Source organism: Kogia breviceps, chromosome 9 (genome assembly GCF_026419965.1).
Source record: "Kogia breviceps isolate mKogBre1 chromosome 9, mKogBre1 haplotype 1, whole genome shotgun sequence".
Lineage (NCBI taxonomy): Eukaryota > Metazoa > Chordata > Mammalia > Artiodactyla > Physeteridae > Kogia > Kogia breviceps.
Genome location: NC_081318.1, coordinates 13357532 through 13379813, shown reverse-complemented (window position 1 = coordinate 13379813; position 22282 = coordinate 13357532). Strand labels below are relative to the sequence as shown.

The following is a 22282-nucleotide window of genomic DNA, read 5'->3' as shown; positions in this document are numbered from 1 at the left end:
TTTGTTTTCTCCATCTTTATATGTTCATGCTTCAAAAAAATTTTCATTATTATAGCTTTGGTGGCGTTTCAAGAGAGCAAAAACCTGTCACCTTAACCTGAAAATCACACAGCCACTTTAATAAGAGGATTTGCAATCTGCCAAAGCCTTCAGAAACTAAAGATGTGTTGGTACATTTAACCCCAGTTGTATATATTGTCTTATAAAGAACCAAAGGGAATTGTATCTTCTTTGGTTAACTTTCAGCTGGTAATAAAAAATATAATCTGTTAGAAGCCTTACATTTTATAATTAATACTTTTTCAGCTATTTAAATATAGGATAAACTGATGGGATGATCTACATTCATAGCCAGACATACTCATCATATAGTGTTACTTAAAAATGTAAGCAAAGTATTTTAGAGAAATTAATTGACTGTAAAGCTTTATACTTATCGATCCCAAACTGTAAAGTAATGGGAAAATATTGCCTCTTAACTAACTAGTCCCCAGACCACAGAACGATTCCAAGTTGATAGTGTTCTTCTCTCCCATCACTTCTTACCTTAATCGACACTGGCACTTCACTGTCTCCTTACTGTTTCTAAAACAATTTTTAATACTATTCTCTGCTGCCTCTGTGTATAGCAAAAGCATTTCCCCCTCCGTTATTCTTTTATTACCTTTTTGACTATTTTTCCTTTTCTTGACATTTCTCAGTTTTGATATGACAAGGATGTGACTGCTTTCTCTTCTGGAAGGTAAACCTATCAATAATATGCGGTTGTACACGTGTAATCGGTTTCATTTTAAAATTTTTGTAATATGTATCTATCATAGGCCAGGCCTTGTTCTAGGCATTAGAGATTAAAAAATGAACAAAACAAGACCCCTGCTCTTGTACAGCTTGTATTCTAGTGGGGATGACAGACAATAAACAAATATGTTATATGGAATTGGGTGTTAAAAACAAAAACAAGAATGGGGTATAGAGTGACAGAGTGGGGCAGGAAAATGTTATATAAGGTGATCAGAGAAGGCTTCCTTTAAAAGGCAACATTTGAACAGAGACAAAAGAGAGAAGCTCAATGAATATTTGTGGCATGAGTACTTATCCCCAAAAGAAAATAACAAGTACAAAGGCCCTGAGGAAAGAGCATGCTTGGCCTGCTGAAGAAACAGCAAAGAGACTGGTGGGGTGGGAGCAGAACAAGCTTTGTTTCTCTCTCAATGTTTACCATTCTGGCCAAGGTTTACTCTTTGCAAGACTTTTTAAAAAATTAATTAATTAATTGATTGGCTGCGTTGGGTCTTCATTGCTGTGCGTGCGGGCTTTCTCTAGTTGTGGCGAGCAGGGGCTACTCTTCGCTGCGGTGCACGGGCTTCTCATTGTGGTGGCTTGTCTTGTTGCGGCGCGCAGGCTCTAGGTGCGCAGGCTTCAGTAGTTACAGCACATGGGCTCAGTAGTCGTGGCTCGCAGGCTCTAGAGCGCAGGCTCAGTAGTTGTGGCCCATAAGCTTAGTTGCTCCGTGGCATGTGGCATCCTCCTGGACCAGGGCTCAAACCCATGTCCCCTGCATTGGCAGGTGGATTCTTAACCACTGTGCCACCAGGGAAGTCCCTCTTTGCAAGATTTTAATAGAATCTTTCAGATTTGAACAGATTCAGATTCAGAGGTGGGATTGTTTTAAGTCTACTGGATAAGTGGTAATGTTATTGAATAAGGTAATAATTTGCTGCAATAAGGATTTTGGCTGAATCTAAATTACAGATATATTGCCTAGTTTTGAGACAGAGAGGGTAGGACAGTGGGAAGATTTAACAGCTAGATCTGGTTTTGAGTCTTGGTTCTATGCTTATTTGCTACAAATGATCCTGAGTCAGAGTTTTAGGCATTAGTACCTGTATACTCTTTTACCTTTTTATTCTAATTTTATAATGTAAAAGCAGTATAGTGGTTATGGGGAAAGAATAATGGTTTGGGAGTCAAAAATTTTGACTTAAACGCCTTTGCTGCTGCTTATTAAATGTGGAGTCTAGACAAGTCATTTAGAAACCTCAGTTTCCTTATCTGTAAACATAAAATAAAAATATCTACTTCATAACATTATAAAGATTAAATGACATAATGGCCTATGCATGTGAAAGCCATTTGTATACTATAAAATGTTAAATTAACTTAAGACACATGCATATTTTTAAACTACCTATGGAACTTTCAAACATATTTTACTTACTTAAATGTTTTCATCAAGGTGCCTTCAAAATTTATTTAATTTTACCTTTTGATTTACCTGTTTATTTGTACTTGCGTGTAAAATTTATCCTTCGTAGTCAGTTTCCTATTTTGGCCCATGATAAATTTTATAGAGAAACTTTTAATCTTTTAAATTACACAGCAAAATTCAACGGATATGAACAAGTCAACTTGAAATCCTCAAAAAGGATCAAAATGCGGACTTTCATTTTACTTTACTCTTACTTTGTTTCACACAGATGATCATTTTGCAATAGAAAATATGGGTACGTGGAAAAAACTTGAAAGGATAACTAACAATCATTTTATATACTTCAATAACTGTTAATGACTTTTTACTGGGTTTTTTTTTTTTTGCCTATTTTTGTCTTTTGAACCCCTATTGCTTAGCTAAATTACAGCATGCTAAACATAAATTTGTAGTCACATATTTATTATCAAATATTTGATATATGTTTTGAAGACTATACTAGAGACTTTTATTTCTTAATATCATATTGCTAGCCATTAGTTAAAAGTGTCTACATGTTGCTGGACAGTAACTGAAAATGTAAGTCAAAAGAATAATAGCTAAAACCTTTAAAATATCCTCAATGGTCTTCAAAGGTAACTTACAAGAGATTTAACAGAATGGAACTTACTCCATGCCCTGTGCAGTCTGCCGTGCAATATCTATAAGTTTGATCATCTCGAATTTGGTCTCAATGATGTGGAGATGATGATATAAGCTGGAGCCCTCACACCACTGGGTAACAATAGCCAGTTGTGGCTTTGTTGAATAACCCATGAAGAGTAGGATATTCACATGTCGAGTTTTCCTGTAAAAAGAAATGTGACAGTAAATAGTAAATGTTGATAAATTTTAGCAAATGTTAAAAAAGAGGGCCAAAGCAGTCTACTTATTAATAAGATGTTGTCAGAAAAAGGTATGTTTTAAAAAGCCAACAGAAGGATAAATTTAGATGAGACTTTAGGAATTGTCTAGTCTAACATCCTACCCTTTTCATAAACATCTTTTTTAGTATACCTCATAGATAGGCAACTAGAGATTCCTTAAATACCTTCAATTATGGGAAGTTTATCACTGAGACTGTAGCCTGTTTCCACTACTCTTTTTCTTTCTTTCTTTTTAAAATTTTTTTGGCTGTACTGTGCAGCATGTGGGATCTTAGTTCCTCAAGCAGGGATCGAACCTGTGCCCCCTGCAGTGGAAGTTCACAGTCCTAACCACTGGACCACCAGGAAAGTCCCCTCTTTTTTTTCTTTTAAAGTGGTTCTGGTATTAGTAAAATTTTAGGTTGAGAAAAAAATCATTTTCCTACAACTTCCGCCACTGGATTCCCTGTTCTGCTCTCTGCAATGAAACAGAGTAAGTTTATATCCTCTTGAACATTAACAGCCTTCTGTGGACCTAAATATTCTCAGTTCTGTTGACTATTTTCTCCCTAAGTTACAGTTCCAGAATCCTCCCCACCTAAGTTGTCCTTGCCTGGACATGTTCTAGTTTGTTAATTTTCTTCAAGTTCCAGGGCTTGATACAATCTCTGAATGTGTTCTGATAAGCTTAGAATTTTGAGAGCATTGTCTCCATAAGTGGAAGTATTACTTCTCATGATCAGAACACTATATTTCCATTAATTCACTCTAGGATTAATATTTCTATCAGCTGTACCATATAATGTTGCATACCACTTAAAAGAATACAGTTAAAGACAAAATACACTCAGACAAACTTTGTTTTATTCATGTTAAGTAAATCTTTAAAGCTAACAGTGGCTACCAATGGAAAACACAAGCTGATCAAGATAACTTCTCTGGAAAACGTGATTCACACAAGCTCACCTGAGTACTCCTACTTCATTTTTGAAGGCCTGTAACTGCTGAGGTGTGGGTGCTGTCACATTCAACATTTTCACTGCCACATCACCTAAAAGGTAATTGCCATTCCAAATGTCATTCCAATTTTTAAAATTTAAAAATATAAAAAAACCTAGGGTATTTTCACTAATTACCACAGCCTTAAAACTATACCATTATAAAACTGCAAATAAATTATACCTTAACTTCCTAAACTGCATTAATTTTCTAAGGATAAAAACTAAACTAACAATAATATTCCTATACTAGTATTTCAAAATACCAATCCAAAAAAACAGCCAATCTCATTTTTCCCTGGAAATTTAGTTTAACCAATTAAACACCCATGATATTTTCCTAGTTATTTAACAAAACTAAATTAGACGCATTCACTAACTGAATGTTAAAACTGCAGCTGACAGGCCCAATGGAACTTGGCTGAAATAGAAAACTGCAGACTTCTTTATCAGAGTATTTAACACCTTTTCAAATCCATGAATCACTTGTTGCTTTTTACTTAGGAAAATTATTTAAAAAACACAAAACTGCATGTGAAACAGGTACAATTCTTACATGTTGCCAAAGGGTGTATAAATTGGTACAACCACTTGAAACACTGTTGGCAGTACCTACTACGGGCCCCACAATTCTTTCCTAGGTATATACCAAACAACTTGGACACATGTGTTCACCAAACGACAGGTACTAAGAATACGCATAGAAGCAGCATCCATAATTGCCCCAAACTGGAAACTATTCAAATGCTCATCACACAGTAGGTAGTCATCCTACAGTCACACAATGAACACTATATAGAGAATGAATAACCTACAACTACATACAATAATATAGATGAATCTTATAAACAATATTGAGTAAAAAGGACCAGATACAAAGGAGTACATCCTGTATTATTTCTGTTTAGGTCAGGACAGTGATTACCCTTGGGGGCAGAGAGCATAAGGACTTCTAGAGTGCTGGTAATGTTCTGTTTATTGAACAGTGTGTTGACTTTGTGAAATTTTAGCTACTTGTACACTTATGTGTACTTTTTTGCACGTATATTTCAATAGAATTAAACTAACTTACTGACTTTTCCTGATTATCAAATAAAATGCTTATAGTAAAAAAAAGAAAAAATCAAACTTAAAATTAAACAATTAAACATTTTGAAAGCAAAAGGAATAAAATTAAAATCTCCCATAATCATGTCACTCTGAAATGACCATTGTTAACCTATTGATGTATACCCTACTAGGCTTTTATATGTATGCAGTATAAATATTTATAAATACATATGAAAAAGGCAACCTAAAAAGATATATACTAAAATACTGATGGTCATTTAAAAAATTATTTTATATATATTTATATGTAGCATAATATGGGATATTATACGTGCTGCTTTTAAAATATACCACACACTTTTCCATAAAATAGACATCTACCATACCAATTTAATTTCTATATAATCATATATGGAGGTTATCAATTTATTTATTCCTTCCTCTATTAATGAGCACTTAAGTTATTTCTATTTTTCATTAATATCAAATCTCTAATGCATATACTTGCACACACATCTGTTTGTTCCTGTTCTACAAATGGAATTGTTGGCTCTATGTGCATATTGCCAAACTGCCCTCCAGAAAATTCATAGCAATTTATGTTTCCACCAGCAGCATTACAATCACAACTCTAAATATAATCAATTTTTTAAAAAAACTTTGTCCATTTGATTATCTTTTCAAAGAAATATAAGTCATTTGAGAGGCAATAATGATTTCTATTTTTTGAATTTATAATTCTTTCACAACTAGAGAGACTGAACATTTTTTATATGTTTACTGTCCAGTCTTTCCTTTGGTAAGTACTCTTTTTATATGTTTACTTGTGGTTTATAATACAAATAAAATTACCAGCAGAAAGACTTATAAAAATAAAAACAAATATTCTGGACTAGCTCATCTGGAGGATCATCATCTTTAAAAATTATTATGTAGTATAATGATTAAACTTCTGGCTGCTGTGAATCCAGTTTTTATTTCCCATAATTTCTGTTATAAACCTTTGGAGGACTCTTGCATCTGATCAAAATTAGCTTAATGATGAAAACAGTGAATACTCCCTTTGATATTTTTTTGTAAAAGTTATTATATTCTATTATTATAATTTGTGACAAGGTCACTGTATTACATACATACCATGCCACTTTCCCTTGTAGACTGTCCCAAATGACCCGGATCCAATTCTTTGTCCCACCGTGATCTGCCCATCAGGAATCTCCCAATCGTCACTTGAATCCCGTCTACCAAGTGTTTTCTTGATAAAAATAGTGTAAAAGTCAAGCCAAGGCAAATAAAAAAGGAAAATCTTATGCTTCACACTAAGTACATTTCCCTATTCCTGAAAGGGACATAAGTTAGGAAGAGAGCAAGAACTTTGGAAAAAACAACAAAAAAACCCATACTCCAGAGGAATAATAGTAGGATGATTCTTACAATACAGAACTTAAGTTTAAGACCTAAGTCAGTATTAGGGTGGAAATAGTTTATTAAAAAATAAAAATTATTTATTGGGTATGAGAAATGTTACTATTATTGAATTTTATTATTAAAATCAATAAAATAAAGTGGCTTTTTTATCATTTGGAAGACTACTAGAAGCCAGATAAGTGCTATACGTTTGTGACTAGTTTGGCTCCAAAGGCCAAAAAGTTAACGTACTATGGCTGTTGATAATCTAATTACTTTCTCCCAGTCAGTGCTAAATTTCCTCATATATCTTATCTGACCCAATCTCTCTCTTAAAAAAATTTATCAACATATACAATCACTTTGGGATGATAAAGGACCCACATATCCAACATACACTATTGCTAAAATGATTAGTTTTTAATATAGATTTAATTTACAGCAGACAGTTAATTTTTCATTAGGGAAGAATGTCCTGTGGTAGATATTTGTATTTCAGACCAACTCTTTAGAATATACATGCCTAATCATGTCTCGTAAAATACTAGCTTACTCTCTTTCCATAGTTTAGAAACAGAACACTATTCTTGCTCTTCCAAAACTGCCTTTTACTCAATTATATTAGAGTTCAGAGCGAAAATCAGTGTTGTGTTTTGTTCTTAAGCGAAAAACTATCAGTTCTGAAATTTATTTGATTATGGGAATTGTGTCAAATATGGACATATATGCCACTATATACCATATATCTAAAAGGTGACATTACATTTGGCTATGATTTCTGAGAAGACAGAACTTAGAGGAAAAAAGATATCATATACTCTCACCATTCGATTCCTGTCTTCTGAGGATGAAGATGACTTCCTTTCTCGCTGAGGTCCTGGAGATTTCTGTAATGCTTTCACATTAGTGAGTGAGCCAGGTAATGAGGCAGGCGGCGTGGCAGATAAACCTGTGGTTGATCCTAAGTTAGTGAAAGGAAAAATATATCTGTTAAAGGAGGATCAAGTACATTAGCTTATTGGGGGCAAAGGGTAGAGGGAGATTTAGACTTATTTTTAAAATGCAGTATATGTTCTAATACAGACCATTTGGAAAGGACAGGCAAAAAAGGAGCCTCATTTGGTGACTAGCTTTAAGTTAAAAAACTATAATTTCTTTTAGTTTTATACTTTTAGCTTTCTGGCCAATTTAATGACCTTTAAAACGTCTGATTACAGATATATACTTTGTTTATTGGTGCAGAGTCTAGGAGAAAAATAATCTTTTTAAAATAAGAGATAAACACTAAAAAATACTCCCAAGTTTTTTCTTTGATCAAAAACCAAGAAGCAAAATCAACTTAAAAGCGAATATAAAAAATAAACTTTTAATTATGCTACCTTAACAGCCTATCAATTTTTAAAAAAGATAGAAATTCCCCAAATGGAAACATATTCTAATAACGGCCATAATGTTGACATTACCTGGCTCTTTCATATTAGCCACTAAAATTTTTTAAAATCCTATACTACATACTATACTATTTAAGAGTGAGAGATACTGGTCACTTTCATTGGTTCCTGGAGGCTTATTTTGCTAAACAAAGATGAATTTACCTGCATAACAAAGTTAATGCAAATAAAGCCAAGCAGGTTTCTCAAGACTTTCTGAAAAATCTCTGTCTATAAAATGAGGGCCAGGTAAGTGTTATGGCCTCTCAGCCAAGTTACTACAAATGGAAAAATTCTATCAGCCAAATGAGTCCAAGGGGTACACTCTTTGAAAATGGACTCAGTTGTTAGGGTTGCATACCTTTCTGATGGATATTTTTCCAAATGCTGATTGAGCAAAAACCCCAATTCATGTACAGAAAGCACCTGGTTCAGAGGGGTTCAGGGCAATGACTCCTAGTGGGGCCTGAGTATAGCTAAGTAGGACTGAGATGTCAGGTAATGTTTGCACATACAGAACAAAAAGACTTCAATTTTTTTTTAAAGTAGATAACTATTCCCTAGTTTAAAAGTCACTATCTTTCAAAGAACAAGGATCAGAATACTAATGGCAACATTTAAATGTTAAAAACTGTGTAGAACTTTTCTCATTACTACACCACATATGTCGTCATGTGGAATTTCCATGACCTCACATGCAATTTTCTAAAAGAAAATGGTATCCGGAATGTCTATTAATTAGAGCACAATCCATATTCTGCCTTCCACTGATAATTTTCAACATCATAAAGCCTTGACTGCTTACCCAGGCTTCACAATTCTGATCTACTCAGTACTGTATTGTATCACTTACTTTAATTACACTACTCAGTACTGTATAACTTCCAGCCCGTTCCATGGATTTTCTGAAAGTTGGGCTGAGACAGCAAAAATCTGAAATGCCACCATTACATTCAGAATAAGTTAAAAGACACTAACTAGCAAAAGCCAGTAAATATAATTCATTAAAAATATTTACAGCAAGACACCATGTAAATTTTGACTTAAATTTTTAAAAATCAGTTTAACCAATAATTAAAGGATGGAAAGATAAAATGAGTGAGTGAAATTATACTGCTAACTTTTTCCTCACATGAGGGCATAACTGAAAGTATAAATTCTAATTTTCTGAAGTATGCTAAAATACCCCAAATATATTACAAATCTTCTTTAAGTTCCCTACCTTTGATATAAAACATACATGTCCTACGTTTTTTAAAAAAAGGACACATATAACAGAAAAGTAAAGCGAAAAGTCTAGTAAGAACTCATAATAGGGATTCCCACTTTTTTTAAAAACCAAAAAAATTGATAACCATTATTAGCAGCCACCAAGGTTATCACCTAAATGGATTAAAGTAAAATAAATGCAAATTGAAGGAGCCCCTCCCCACCTTATTTACTGTCACCCACTGAGTTTAAGAAATGATCAAGACCAAAAAGTAAGTAATGTAACAAAAAACAAGATGGAAATCTCAGCTCAGAATTTTCTTGCTTTTAAAAATTTATGACAGACAGCATACAGAAAGCTTGTGGTAGTGAGTATGTGTGAGAAGCACATTCAGAGCATTCCAGCCAGGCCAAGCAGAAATTTAGTACAGAAAACTCTCACACTTACAAACACACACTGTGAGGGTGAGGCACAAACAGTATCTGTTGTTTATATTTAGTTTGCTTTGGGTGAAAACAAGAAAGAAGAGCCCAACTACCTCTGAACACTGGGCCAGGCTCAAAATCAAACACTATTTCACTGGGGACAGAATGGAGGAGGGGACTGGGAGTCCGGGATTGGTATTTCCGAAGACAGCGCATCAGCTGGTTCAAAGGGGCTGTTAGAAGAAAAAGAGAGGGGCAGGCAAACACAGGAAGACAGATACACAGAAGAAATGAAAGAAGTCACGGGGAATAAATGAGTTGAAGCCTGCTTCACAAAATAATTCTGGATGTCTAAAAAATCTGCTTATTTTCATAAAATTCCAATAATTCTTTATAAAGTGATTCACAAAAAGGATAAGAAATGGCATTTGATTTTTGGTACTAAGCAGGCAATTTTTATGACTAAGTTAACTCTGTGATGCTAACATGATGGCAACATTTAAATGCTGGATGTATCGGGCAAAATTATCAAAAGCCACAGCTATTATGACATATGAAAGTCAAACTGGCAGCAGCAACATTAATTGGTGGGTTCATGGAATAACAAACAGCGAAAAAAAAAAACCCTTTCATAACTATGTGCTATAGTAAATACTAAGTCCAGAGTACATAACGCAGGCTTATCATTTTGGTAGGTCCACAGGTATATATAAATATTACAACAAAAGATAGTTTACTCAATGTTTATTCAACATAAAGTATCTTTGAGTCTGGGCTTAGATATTTTGAATATAAAGCAAGTCACAGTGAAGAGACCAACTCTAAACAAGATATGCAGGTATTGTAGGGCTTCCTTATTAAAAAGAAGACAGCTGAAGAGGTAAGCATAAAGGACCATCTGGAAGAAAACATCAAGATGGTTTCAAACACCGTCTCTTAGAAAAATCTTATGGGGGCAAAATCTTATTTAAAAAGTATTTTCTAAAGTAATGTTTTGCTATGCTCCCAACTTTCACTGTGCTAGAGTGAACATCTGATGAAATCTCAATTCAGTTTCTCATTTGCTTATTTTATTTACTGGACTTTAGGGGAACTAGGCTTTTCTATTAGGGGTCCATGCTATAAAGTATATATTCCAAAGCCTTCTAGAAAGCTGAAGGGAAGTGGCTGACAATGTCTAACAAACTGACAAGTTGTAGCAGGCAACCCCAGGGATTCTCCCCAAGAATGATGTAGGGGAGTCAAGTTTTAACTGGTTGTAAACTCAATCTTTAAGTAGTAGTGGAGGTGGTTAGGAATAAAGTGGGTAAAATAATTAAGGATCTCTCCTCGATAACAACATCTAAAAAACTGTAGATAGTACATTTAAGACTCTTTTATGTCCTCTCTTTTTCTCTGGCTATGAATTAGTTAAAATTTTATTAGAGATAAATGATAAATACTAAAGAAAAGCAAACAATTTTTGGTTTTTCTCTGCACATTTTTCTCTGTGTCTGTGTTTCATGTAATAAGCAAATATAAAGGAGACAAGCAGCAAAGCAATTGCATTTTTCCCTGATTTTTTTTTTTTTAATTGAAATCACTACTTACCTCCATCACTACGAAACCCTTGGTCTCTAATCAAGTCCTACAAATAAATAGTAATGTATATTTAATCAAAGCATATGGTAAGAAAGTAATAACATTTTATTCTCCACTAAGCATTCACAGAAAGGTTAATTCAAAATAATACCTGCCTTATAAATTACTTCACAAAACAGAAAGAATATGGAATTAGCTAGTGAACATGATAAAATAAAAAATTTGAAGCACTCGCCAACCTAACCCTAGATTGAAGGGATTATTAGTCCTGACAAAATGCTGAAATCCATTTCAGGCCATTCAAAACCAATGGCTGTATTAATTCTTAAAAAAAATTCTACTGGCACATATTAAGAGCCATAAAATGTTCATACCCTTTGATCCTGTAATTCCACTTCTGGGAATTTTTCCTAAGGAAATAATTCAGAAGAAAAAATGATATGCACAAAGATGTTTAGTGCAACATTATCCATTATACTAAAAAACTAGAAATTATTTCCCTATTTTAGGCATACTGACATATTGGTTAACTAAATTATAGTGTATCAATTTAGTAAGTATTATGTAGCTACTAAAACAATTATGAAGCTTGACTGATGAAACATGTTTACAATAAAAAAGAATACAAAATTAAATGTACACTGATGCAATTATAAAACTATAAATGTGTAAGGACACACTAGAAGGGGAAAAAAATTGTATTTATTATTAAAATACAGCTTTTTACAACAGACAACGTGGGGCAGGGCAGTGGGGGAAGAGCCTACTGGCAATGCAATGCAATTTGGACCCTGACAGACAGAACTTAATCTACCCAGTATAACTTAAATATGAAGTCTCTAAATAAGCTCAACGTCTCTTTGCAAATAGGCAGCTTTTCATTTATAGGCTAAAACAAAGAGCACATTCTTTACAGATGTATTTCTGTCATGTTCAATGTATTATATAAAGCCTTTAACATTTTCTACAGAATAATCAACAAATATTCATATCTCCAAATAAGATGCTAAACGTTAGGGGTTGTGTGACTATCAATAAATATAAAAAATCATGGTGGTCTCACTAACTGTGTTCTTGAGAGCTTATAATCTAAGTGTAAGAAAGATATACACACATAGAAATTATGTGATATAAGAATAAGAGCTTAAGAAAACAATAAAAAAGGTGCCAAAGTTGCTTAGTTAATTGCCAAATAAATAGTATGGGTGAAAAGATTCTTCATGCTACATAAGTTCAAAGGATAAATAAATAACTATAGAACTTGGCCATTGGTGAAGCATTTGAAGAAGATGATCTAAGTGTTGGGGTTTGAGGGGTAGACAGGAATGCAGGAAAGAAAAGCAGAGGGGGACTTCCCTGATGGTCCAGTGGTTAGGACTCTGCACTTTCACTGCCATGGCCTGGGTTCAATCCCTGGTGGGGGAACTAAGATCCTGCAAGCTGAGAGGTGTAAAAAAAGTCTTCTAGACAACCTACTGCTAATAACCACCAAAAACTTATATTCTTCAATCTCAAATACGTTCTTAAAGCTCCTTGACAATCTTTATCTATGTGACCTAGGTGAAATAGGATCTTCTAGTATTCCAATACTGGCTATTTCAAACTTTTTGCCAATCTCCTATGGGGTTCCTTTCTTACTTATATCTCTTCCCTTTTTTAGCATGACAGACAAAACAGAAGCTATCAAAGAACATTCTGTTCTGCCTCTATATCTACAAACAGTTGTATAATAATATTAGCTAGGGGCTTCCCTGGTGGCGCAGTGGTTGAGAGTCCGCCTGCCGATGCAGGGGACACGGGTTCATGCCCCGGTTTGGGAAGATCCCACGTGCTGCGGAGCGGCTGGGCCCGTGAGCCATGGCCGCTGAGCCTGCGCGTCTGGAGCCTGTGCTCCGCAACGGGAGAGGCCACAGCGGTGAGAGGCCTGCATACCGCAAAAATAAATAAATAAAATAATATTAGCTATAATTTTTGAATTCTTATTTTGTGCCATGAACAAAAAGCATTTTCAAATCACTACAGGGGGTAGACTCTACAGGTCTCACGGTTAAGTCATCTGCGCATGGCCATACTGCCTGTAAAGAGCTATGGAGCTAGCTATGTTCATCTTTAATTCCTCATAGCCTCTGAAGAACATCACTTCCAAGTTCAAGGAATTTTACTACCTCAGTTATTCTTTCTTGTTATTTTTAACCTCTCTCTTCACTTGCTTCTTCCCCTGAAGTTATAAATATGCTCAAGTCTCTGCTTCAATCTATGGCCCTTTCATCATTCTTTTACAGCCAAGCTTCTCAAAATTGGCACTTAATCCCACATCTTTATCTGGTTTTGCTATCCTCCAATAGTCCTCTAAATCAGCTCTCAATGAAGTAAAAATGACATTGTAATTGCCCAATTCAATAGTCATTTCCAGTCCTTATCTCATTTGAGTCTCAGTGGCAACTGACATTAACTACTTAAGCATTCTTGAAGTCCCCTTTTCTCCCTTTAGCTTCTGCAACACTACTTTCTCTTACTTATTTGAAGCTAAAGTTAGGAAGAGAAGCCTAAAATGGAGACAGAGAATGACAGTCTCTGCCTGTAACTCAAATGTTAATGTTTACTGGGGTTGCATGTCTACCCACTTTTCAGTTTACATATAGTCTTTGAATAATATCACTTACATCCATGACTTGAACTGACAAAAATAGGCTAATTATTTCTAAATCTGTATCTCTACTCAAGGTCCTTATTTCAGCTGCTACTGGACTTCTAAACAAGGAAAGTTCCACAGACATCTTAAAGTCAAGATGTCCAAAATAAAGTTAACATTTTCATTTCTACAAACCCTGTTCTTCTTCCTTTGGCATTTCCTATCTTAATGGATAGAATAAATACTATCTATTCACCTAAGCCAGACAACTCTAGGTATTATCTTTTTTTAAAAATTACCATTTCTTATTTATTTATTTTTGGCTGCGTTGGATCTTCTTTGCTGTGCGCACGTTTTCTCTAGTTGTGGTGAGAGGGGGCTACTCTTTGTTGCAGTGCATGGGCTTCTCACTGCGGTGGCTTCCCTTGTTGCAGAGCACAGGCTCTAGGTGCGTGGGCTTCAGTAGTTGTGGCATGCGGGCTCAGTTGTTGTGGCTCATGGGCTCTAGAGCACAGGCTCAGCAGTTGTGGCGCACAGGCTTAGCTGCTCCACGGCATGCAGGATCTTCCCAGACCAGGGATCGAACCCGTGTCCCCTGCATTGGCAGGTGGATTCTTAACCACTGTGCCACCAGGGAAGTCCCTAGGCATTATCTTTTATTACCTCTCATCTCTTTCACTTCTCTCCTCTACTACTATATAGAACAGTGATTGAGATAGAAAGAAAGGCCAGGTTTTACCCCATTTCAATCATTTATCACCTGTGTGATCTGGGGTAAGTTTCCTGATATCTCTAAATCTAATTTTCTTAACAGTAAAATAAGGATAATACTACTACTTAACTCACAAGTGTTTGTGAGGACAGAATAAGAAAATTTATGTAAAGTACTTAGTAAAGTACCTAGCACATAGTAAGCATTAACAGTAGCCATTTACAGTATCCATCCTAACAATCGTGCCTATCAAATCTCTCACTAATTCAAAAGAACTTTCTAAAGAGCTGATTACTTTCTTTCCCACTCAGTTTATCGGACCCCCTATTACCAACTGCTATAGTGACCTCAGAGTAATAACAATGTCTTTCAGTGTGGACTCTACCTACTTAGTTTCATCCTCTACTATTCCCCACCCTTTTCCTGAACCTTAAACTCCTACAATACCAACTATTCATTACAACCCACATAAAGGTACTTCTATATTTCTGCACATACCATTTCCTTAACAAATGCTCTTCCTTCTAAAACCCCCACCTAGTGCACTGAATAAACTCTGACTCCTTCCTATTCATCTTCTACAGTCTGGCTTAAATGTTGTCCCTTCTCTGCTAAACATTACTAGATTTAACCAGGTAGGGTTTATCATCCCCTTCTATAAACTATCACTGTATATTCTGTGTTTATTTATTTATATGGCTGATTCATCCATTTCCATTAGACTGTGACCTCCTTGAGGGCAAAGACTGTGCTAATTCATCTTAATTCCCTATTCTGACACAGTGCCTATCCCAGAGTAAATATTAAATCTGGTTTACTGGAATAATAAATGACAAATAATGACTGAAACTGAATGAAATGACTGAAACTGAATGAAATGCTAAAAGGTTTATCTTTTTCAATGGGAAGTAAATGAAAGTTTTGGAACAAAGGAACAGATGATGGGGTCTTATAAAAAATTATTCTGATAATAGCAATAAAAAATGGAAATGGACAGAGAGAAATCAATGGCAGGAAATCTATTTAGGAGATTAATGTAATAAGTAGTTCAAGTGAAGAAATATGGGCCCAAATGGTGGTAGTAATAACAAATTTGAGACGTATATCAAAAGGAAAGGTGATACCTTATGACTATTTGCTTACAGGGGAAGATGAAAAAGCAAGACATAAAGATGACACTCCAAATGTTCAAGCCTAAGAGAATAGGAGAAACTTAATAACACTAAGACATAAAGAGAAATAGTCTAAAAGAACGTCAGTTTTGAAAGTAAATATAAAGGTAACAACTTTGAACATACTGACAATAGATCTAACGTAAAAATAAGATTTGATTTCTTATTTCACACGATCTCCTTATTTCCGTATTTCCCTCTCCTATTTTTTTTTTTCCTTTGTATTCAGGTCTAGCCAGATAGAAGAAGACCTTATTAGTTTAGAAAAATTGATATTAAGAAAAGGCTACTTTAAATGAATCCAATAAAAATAGAGAAAAAATTTCATAGTAAAAAATAGGAAGAAAGTCTGACTTGGGAATGTATCTTGAAAAATGAAATTAAGATTTATAAAAAGTTTATTTTCTTTTACATTCAACAAAACTTTAAGTTATAATTTCAACAGTATACTAATCCTTAGAATTAATACAGAAAAAATCAAGTTTTCATTGGTAATAATATCAAACTTACGACAACACAAATTGAAATTCTTAATTTCACATTCATCTTTTACAGCACAATCATAATCATTTTTATAAAAATTTCAAAGGACTTCATCAATTCCCTCAAAGGCCTCCATCAATCCTATGATATTTAAATCATTTTCACTTGAAAAGCCTATTCTCTTGTCATCCTTATATAGACTTTCTCTCTTTTACTGTTAACTGGACTAATTTAATTCTGCTGTACCCTTATTTCTCAATGACTTTGTAAGATTTGAGTAGTTCTACCAAGTGACTTTTTCACTGTCTTCATAAAATCCTTAAAATCTTTTTTTTGTTGTCAGATTCAAAATCAATCTGCTTTATGTTTTCACTGAAATGTTGGATACTGATGGAAAAGGGCTGGAATGCAAGCTGGTATTAAATGGGGAGGGATATGTGAGTGGAGACTAATACTAAGGGAGTCTGTTAATTAGTGATTATTTTCCTGTTAGGATAATTTTTGCTTCTTTACTCAACCTTATGAGGACTCACATAAGGAATCCCAGTATAATGAGAACAAACCCTGTCCTCTAAGATACACATGACCCCTCAGTAACTTCAGTATCCTGCTTACACGGGGACAGTTTCAAATTCCTTTTTAAATGTAATTACTTTCCAAGGCAAACAAATTTGGTGGCTTTTTTGTTTTGAAGCTTATTACAGACAGAGACTGAGGATAACCCACATTTTTTATCCTAAAGTACAAATTCTGGGAGAAGTGATCCCAACCCCACCACAGCTCAGATAACAAGGGCTCTTTATTCTCTTCAGTAACTCAGTTACTGAGATGACGTATTGATAGCTGAATGAACCAGTCCTTTTGGATTGATCCTGCATATCTCATCTTTTTTCTCATCTCTTCCTTCTATTTTGTCTATATCAGGGACTGGCAAAATACAATGGGCTGGCCACCTGCTTTACTCAAGTTTTAATGGAATAAAGCCTCATCTATTTGTTTAAAATGTATTATCTATGGCTGTCTTCACACTACAGTGGCAGAGTTCAACAGCCATCATTAGAGATCATATGACACACAAGCCTAAAATATTTACTATGTGGCCCTTTAAGAGTTTGCTGATCCCTGGTCTATATTATGGGAAACAGACCTCTGCTTTGTCTTCTAACCCTTTTACTAATACAAATATTTTTTGATGACCTCATGTTAGGTGCCAACTAACACCTAATAGTTCCTATGTTAGGGAACTATATTAGGAATGGTTTCTGCTGTCCAGGAGTTAAGGTCAAATTGAAGAAGTGACACTAATGTACATAATTAACTTATAGTGTGTAAGATAAACTGGGAAAGTAAAAAAATTCAACAGTGACCAGCCCCAGAAGGAGACTAAAATAATTGATTTGTGTAGAGATGGAATCCAATGGTATATTCAAGAAAGTAAAGAAGGTAAAAGGTAGCTTTGCATGAGAAGTACATAAAGTAATGATTAGTCCTTAAGGGTTATTTAACTCAAAGTTAAACTTTTAGAAATTTAGGTAAAGATTTCAAATTCATCTAAATAGGAAATATGCAAGTGTATTCTTATTTTTTATTTATCCCAAAACGGTCAAGTGGATTATCTGTTAAATAAATGAAGATAAGACTTTTACAGAGATGGTGCCATAAGGAAAAAAATGAGAATAACTCTATAATTTGGTGCCAGTTAAATATTTTATGCCATCAGAGAAGATGAAAAGGCTTTTCTGATTTGTAATTCATGAAAAGTCTATCACTTATAATAACTGTGATAAATGAAAGATGGCACTTATTTCTGATATATATTATAAATGTAGCAGAAAAAATAAAGAAACACACTTGAATTTTCTAAGTTTGAGCACTGCTGGATACTTACATCAATATTGACAGGTTCTATGGTGTTTATATGAACATTTGGAGCTGATGAGGACCGATCTCGCTGTCCAAACTGATTTCGATGATCTTCATCTGGTCGGAAAGGCTGTGGAATTGGAATGGATTTTGAAGGAGACGGACTGGTGATAATTGGGGGCCTGGAAAAATCAAGTGATTGGAAGATAAGATTTGGAGCAACTTTATAAGATAATAACATAGAAAAATGGATGATATAAAGATTTTCTTGTTTTTATATTCTCAAATAAAATATTTAAAACAAAGCATTAAAAATCCAGCAGTAATGGCTTTTAAAAGTGTTAGTTTAAAAAACTAATATGTGCTTGCAACTAACACTGACAAAGCTGCACTGCTCAAGCAGATGCTCCAGGGAGTATCAATGATAAGAACACTGATTCTTATCCAGAAAACTCCAGAGAAATCTACAAATGGCTAAAAATTACCTGTTGTTAATCAGCTGAAGAAACTCTTGTCCTTTAAAGTTATACAAAAATGCTCTAGGTAGGCACTGACTGAATAATGTCTGCCAATTGTTCTACCTTTGCCATTTCTTGATAGTTGAAGTTACTAAAATGAAATTTTTATGGGAAGTATCAATATTAGGAAATTATAAATCTTTTAAAAACATACATGTGTTTTTCAGGACCTAAAAAATATACCTATTGCTTTATACAAGAGTTGAATTAAAATCCTGAACAATAATAGCAAAAGTTCATTTCCAAATTCAAAAGATGATTAACAGTGTCAATCTCTCATATTTTGAAATGTTTACCATGCCCAATAATCAATACAAGACACACAGGAAAATAATATATTAAGCATTAAAGTAAATATTTGTAAAACCTGCGTTTTGATGAAACCATCAAAATAGGTGGCGGAATGACCTATTTTGGTACTGTGGATAAATAACGAAGTCTATGATCCCTCACTGCTCCCAAAATGAACCTGGCACTCACAGAGCACATTAAAGTTTTGAGAATGGCTTGTAAACACCTGTGAGAAGTTTGTGCCCCTCAGAAGGAATATCCTAGGGAGCTAAGAAATGAGTGTCACTTGATTGACGAGGTGTGACTGTCTTAGTGAGCTCCATCAGGACCAATGAATGACTCAGTGCTAACAGCCTCTCTTCAGAGACTGGTTATCGTTGCACCCCATCTTATGTGAACTCTGTAACTAATCAGCATTATCTAGTGGTTAATAAGACAGCCAGAAAGACAATGTTGAGGGAATAAAAAGACATTTTTTAAGACGGGAGAGAGTTTAGAGAGGAATGAGAAGAAAATACAGTAGAAAAGGACTAGATAAAGGTTGAAAGAGCCAAAGAAGCCAAATAGTGACAAAAAGCTTCTAAATAAAATATTTTAATAGAATCTGAACAAGGATCTGTGCTTCTTTGAAGCACACTTTTAAGGGTAGGGAAAGAAATTTTGACTTTATCTAAATGAATCCACTTAGAAGGGAAATAAAAATAATAAAATATTATGTATTTTAAAAAACTGCTATAAACCCAATGAGAATTATAGGTAAGGTTGATGGAACTGGCCTTTAAGAAAATTAGCATGTTCTACTGGTCCTTTTTATTCTGATAATTGAGAAATTTTTAGTTTGTGACAAAGCTGTCTTTATTTTTGCTTTAGACAGCCAATAAAAGCCGTTGGCAAGGGATTTTGGGAGCAAGTAAAAAGAACGTAAAAGTGACAATATTAGCTTTTAAAAAGTTTTGGAAAGTGCACTGACTTTTTAAACACTACTTACAGGGTGATTTAAAGTCTCAAAGCAGTAACATACTTTAAGTTAGGACTTAAAAGTGGAAAAAGCCTGAATTTACTACAACTGAATAAGGTAGTCTAATTAACACAACTGATCTGGTGTAGTGACAGCAAGTCATTCTTGAAACTTACTGAATTAAAACTATGACGGCAACATGTAGTACACAATAAGTCAGAAATATGTATGCAAAGGACATTGGTCTTTAAGTAAGAAAAACAAAAACCTGGATTAAATCTAATAAATTTTATTAGCAAATCTACAGAAAATGGGTATACTAGAAGATGAAGATATGATGCTTGTACCTCCCTTTTCCCCTTGCCCCTGTGCCCCCACCATCACCATGCTTTTATTTCCTATGCTCATTCATATTCTAGAATTCTTTACGGTCCAGTTCAAATCCTACTTTCTTGATTAAATGTTGACTACCCTCTCTCACTATTCTCTCTTCTCCTGTAAACATGATAATATTTATCACACAGTTTAAAATAATATATCATAAATTGTAGATTATAATTATATACTATTTTAAAATCATCAGCCATTATCTCATATGTTACTGTTACTTTTCTAAATGGAAATCATATACTTCTATATCTGACATTAAAAATAAAGCAATGAGCACAAGGCAGGGACTCTAAATTATCTGTTGCTTGATTATTTTCAAGGATGGTCCTAAAACAGTCTATGTCAGCTTTAACCCTGTGTATCTGTACCAAATGTATGTAAATTAGCTGACTGGTGTGATAAGTTACCTGAAAAAAAAAAATCCTTAATTTAACAATCCAAATGTTGGAAAGGTTTATAATTAACCAAAAGTTCCAAAGCGATCAGCTCAAATAGCATGTCACTGAACAGCGGGAATCAAATCATACCCAATAGAATCGGAGGGGGGTGCAGAAGGGGACGATCCAGATGTAAGGGTAGTCTCTGCTAAGGAGGCCTCCTCCTGTGGTATTGGGTGGTGTTCAAAGAACTTGGAGACAAACAGCAAACTGTGAGGCAAAAAGAAAAACAAAACAAAAACAAACCTAACTTGTGCAAAACCCAGAAGCTTCATATACCAGAATACCTTAAAGAATTAACAAAAATGCCTGAGATCAAATTCCATTTTCAGGAAGGACTGTTAAATTCAATTAGTTGTATTTTTGTCTAAAGGCTTATTGTAAAAAAATTATATTGTACTTTTAAAGGCAAGCTCAGAATCTACAACTAATTGCTCTATACAGCAAATTTCTACATAGTAGAGGGGAATAATCATGCTTTATGGTTAAGGAATTAGAAGAAAATGTATCTACTGCTAAAAATTAGGTTATATTATTATGATATACTTTAAAGTACAGAGTTGAATTCCCTCTACTCAAGTAATCAAAAAAAGTAATAAGACTTTACTAACAGCAGTAACAACACAAAAAAAGATTAAAATAGACTCAATCTATTGAGAGAGGGAGTAGGGCAAAGAGAGGGACTAGGAGGAAGAGAGGGAGGAAGAGAAGGGGGGGGGAGGGAGAGAGAGAGAGAGAGAGACAGACAGACAGGCACACTAACTTTGAGAGAGAGAGAGAGAGAGAGAGAGAGAGCACTTAATTTACAAAACTGCTGACAGAACCAGATTCCCCAATCTGTGGTCCAAAAATATAACGGTTAATTTAACTGAAACACCCAAAAACCATCTAAAAGTGATTTCTATGGGCAAGGGATCTTTATTAATTAAAAGAGAATATAAAATATACATGAAATGTACAGCAAACCAGAATTATAATTTGAGAGAGAAGTAGTGGCTATACTACATATTAATCTCTAGCCATACTTCAAAAAGTTTCCCACAACAACTCTTCTATATAGAAAACTTCCACAGACTCTAAGACATACTAGTTTCACATTAAGAAATGTTAAATGTAAAGTGGAAGACAGAAAAGAAAAATTTTTTGATTACTTACTCAAGTTGGTCATAATTAACACACATCAGTGGAACCTCTGTACTACAACGCTGGTGAAATTTATAACCACATGTTTGACAGCGGAACCCCTGGAAAAGCAGCTTTCGACAGAAGTCACAAAATGCTAAGGTGAAAAAAGTTTTCCGTACCTGCAAAGTAAAACATCATAGAGAATTTCAAAAACTAGTAAGAATCTTTTTAGAAGTCAACTTATTTACTCTTGATTAAAATAACAAATCTTTAATATGCTTACAACATGAGAACTGACTTAAACACTAAGATACTAAAATGAAAACCAGTGGATTCAAGATAAGATGGACTACATGTATTTATCTCCCACCCACTAACCAATTAAACTCAGAAGTCAAGAAGATGGGAAATAAATAAAAGACTAATATCAAGCTTTACTACATAAAAGTAAAAGCAGAGATGACAGGTGAAGGAAGAAACAGAGGT

The 22282-nt window shown here is 34.4% G+C and overlaps 1 protein-coding gene across 11 annotated transcripts in view; it reads right to left on the bottom strand.

Moving 5' to 3' along the window:
- The window catches only part of BRAF (B-Raf proto-oncogene, serine/threonine kinase), a 146561-nt gene that overhangs the window by 39423 nt on the left and 84856 nt on the right, over positions 1 to 22282 (bottom strand). For 2 of the 11 annotated variants that reach the window (XM_067041984.1, XM_067041991.1), the window contains exons 6-15: positions 21827 to 21975; positions 20762 to 20881; positions 18103 to 18259; positions 11590 to 11625; positions 11225 to 11261; positions 9748 to 9867; positions 7394 to 7530; positions 6300 to 6417; positions 4081 to 4165; positions 2880 to 3056 (exon numbers count right to left, since the gene is read on the bottom strand). In XM_067041984.1, the coding sequence (XP_066898085.1) occupies positions 2880 to 3056; positions 4081 to 4165; positions 6300 to 6417; positions 7394 to 7530; positions 9748 to 9867; positions 11225 to 11261; positions 11590 to 11625; positions 18103 to 18259; positions 20762 to 20881; positions 21827 to 21975 (1136 nt within the window). The remainder of the gene's footprint in view (positions 1 to 2879; positions 3057 to 4080; positions 4166 to 6299; positions 6418 to 7393; positions 7531 to 9747; positions 9868 to 11224; positions 11262 to 11589; positions 11626 to 18102; positions 18260 to 20761; positions 20882 to 21826; positions 21976 to 22282) is intronic. The other 9 variants (XM_067041985.1, XM_067041986.1, XM_059073480.2 and 6 more) reach the window with 5 other exon arrangements.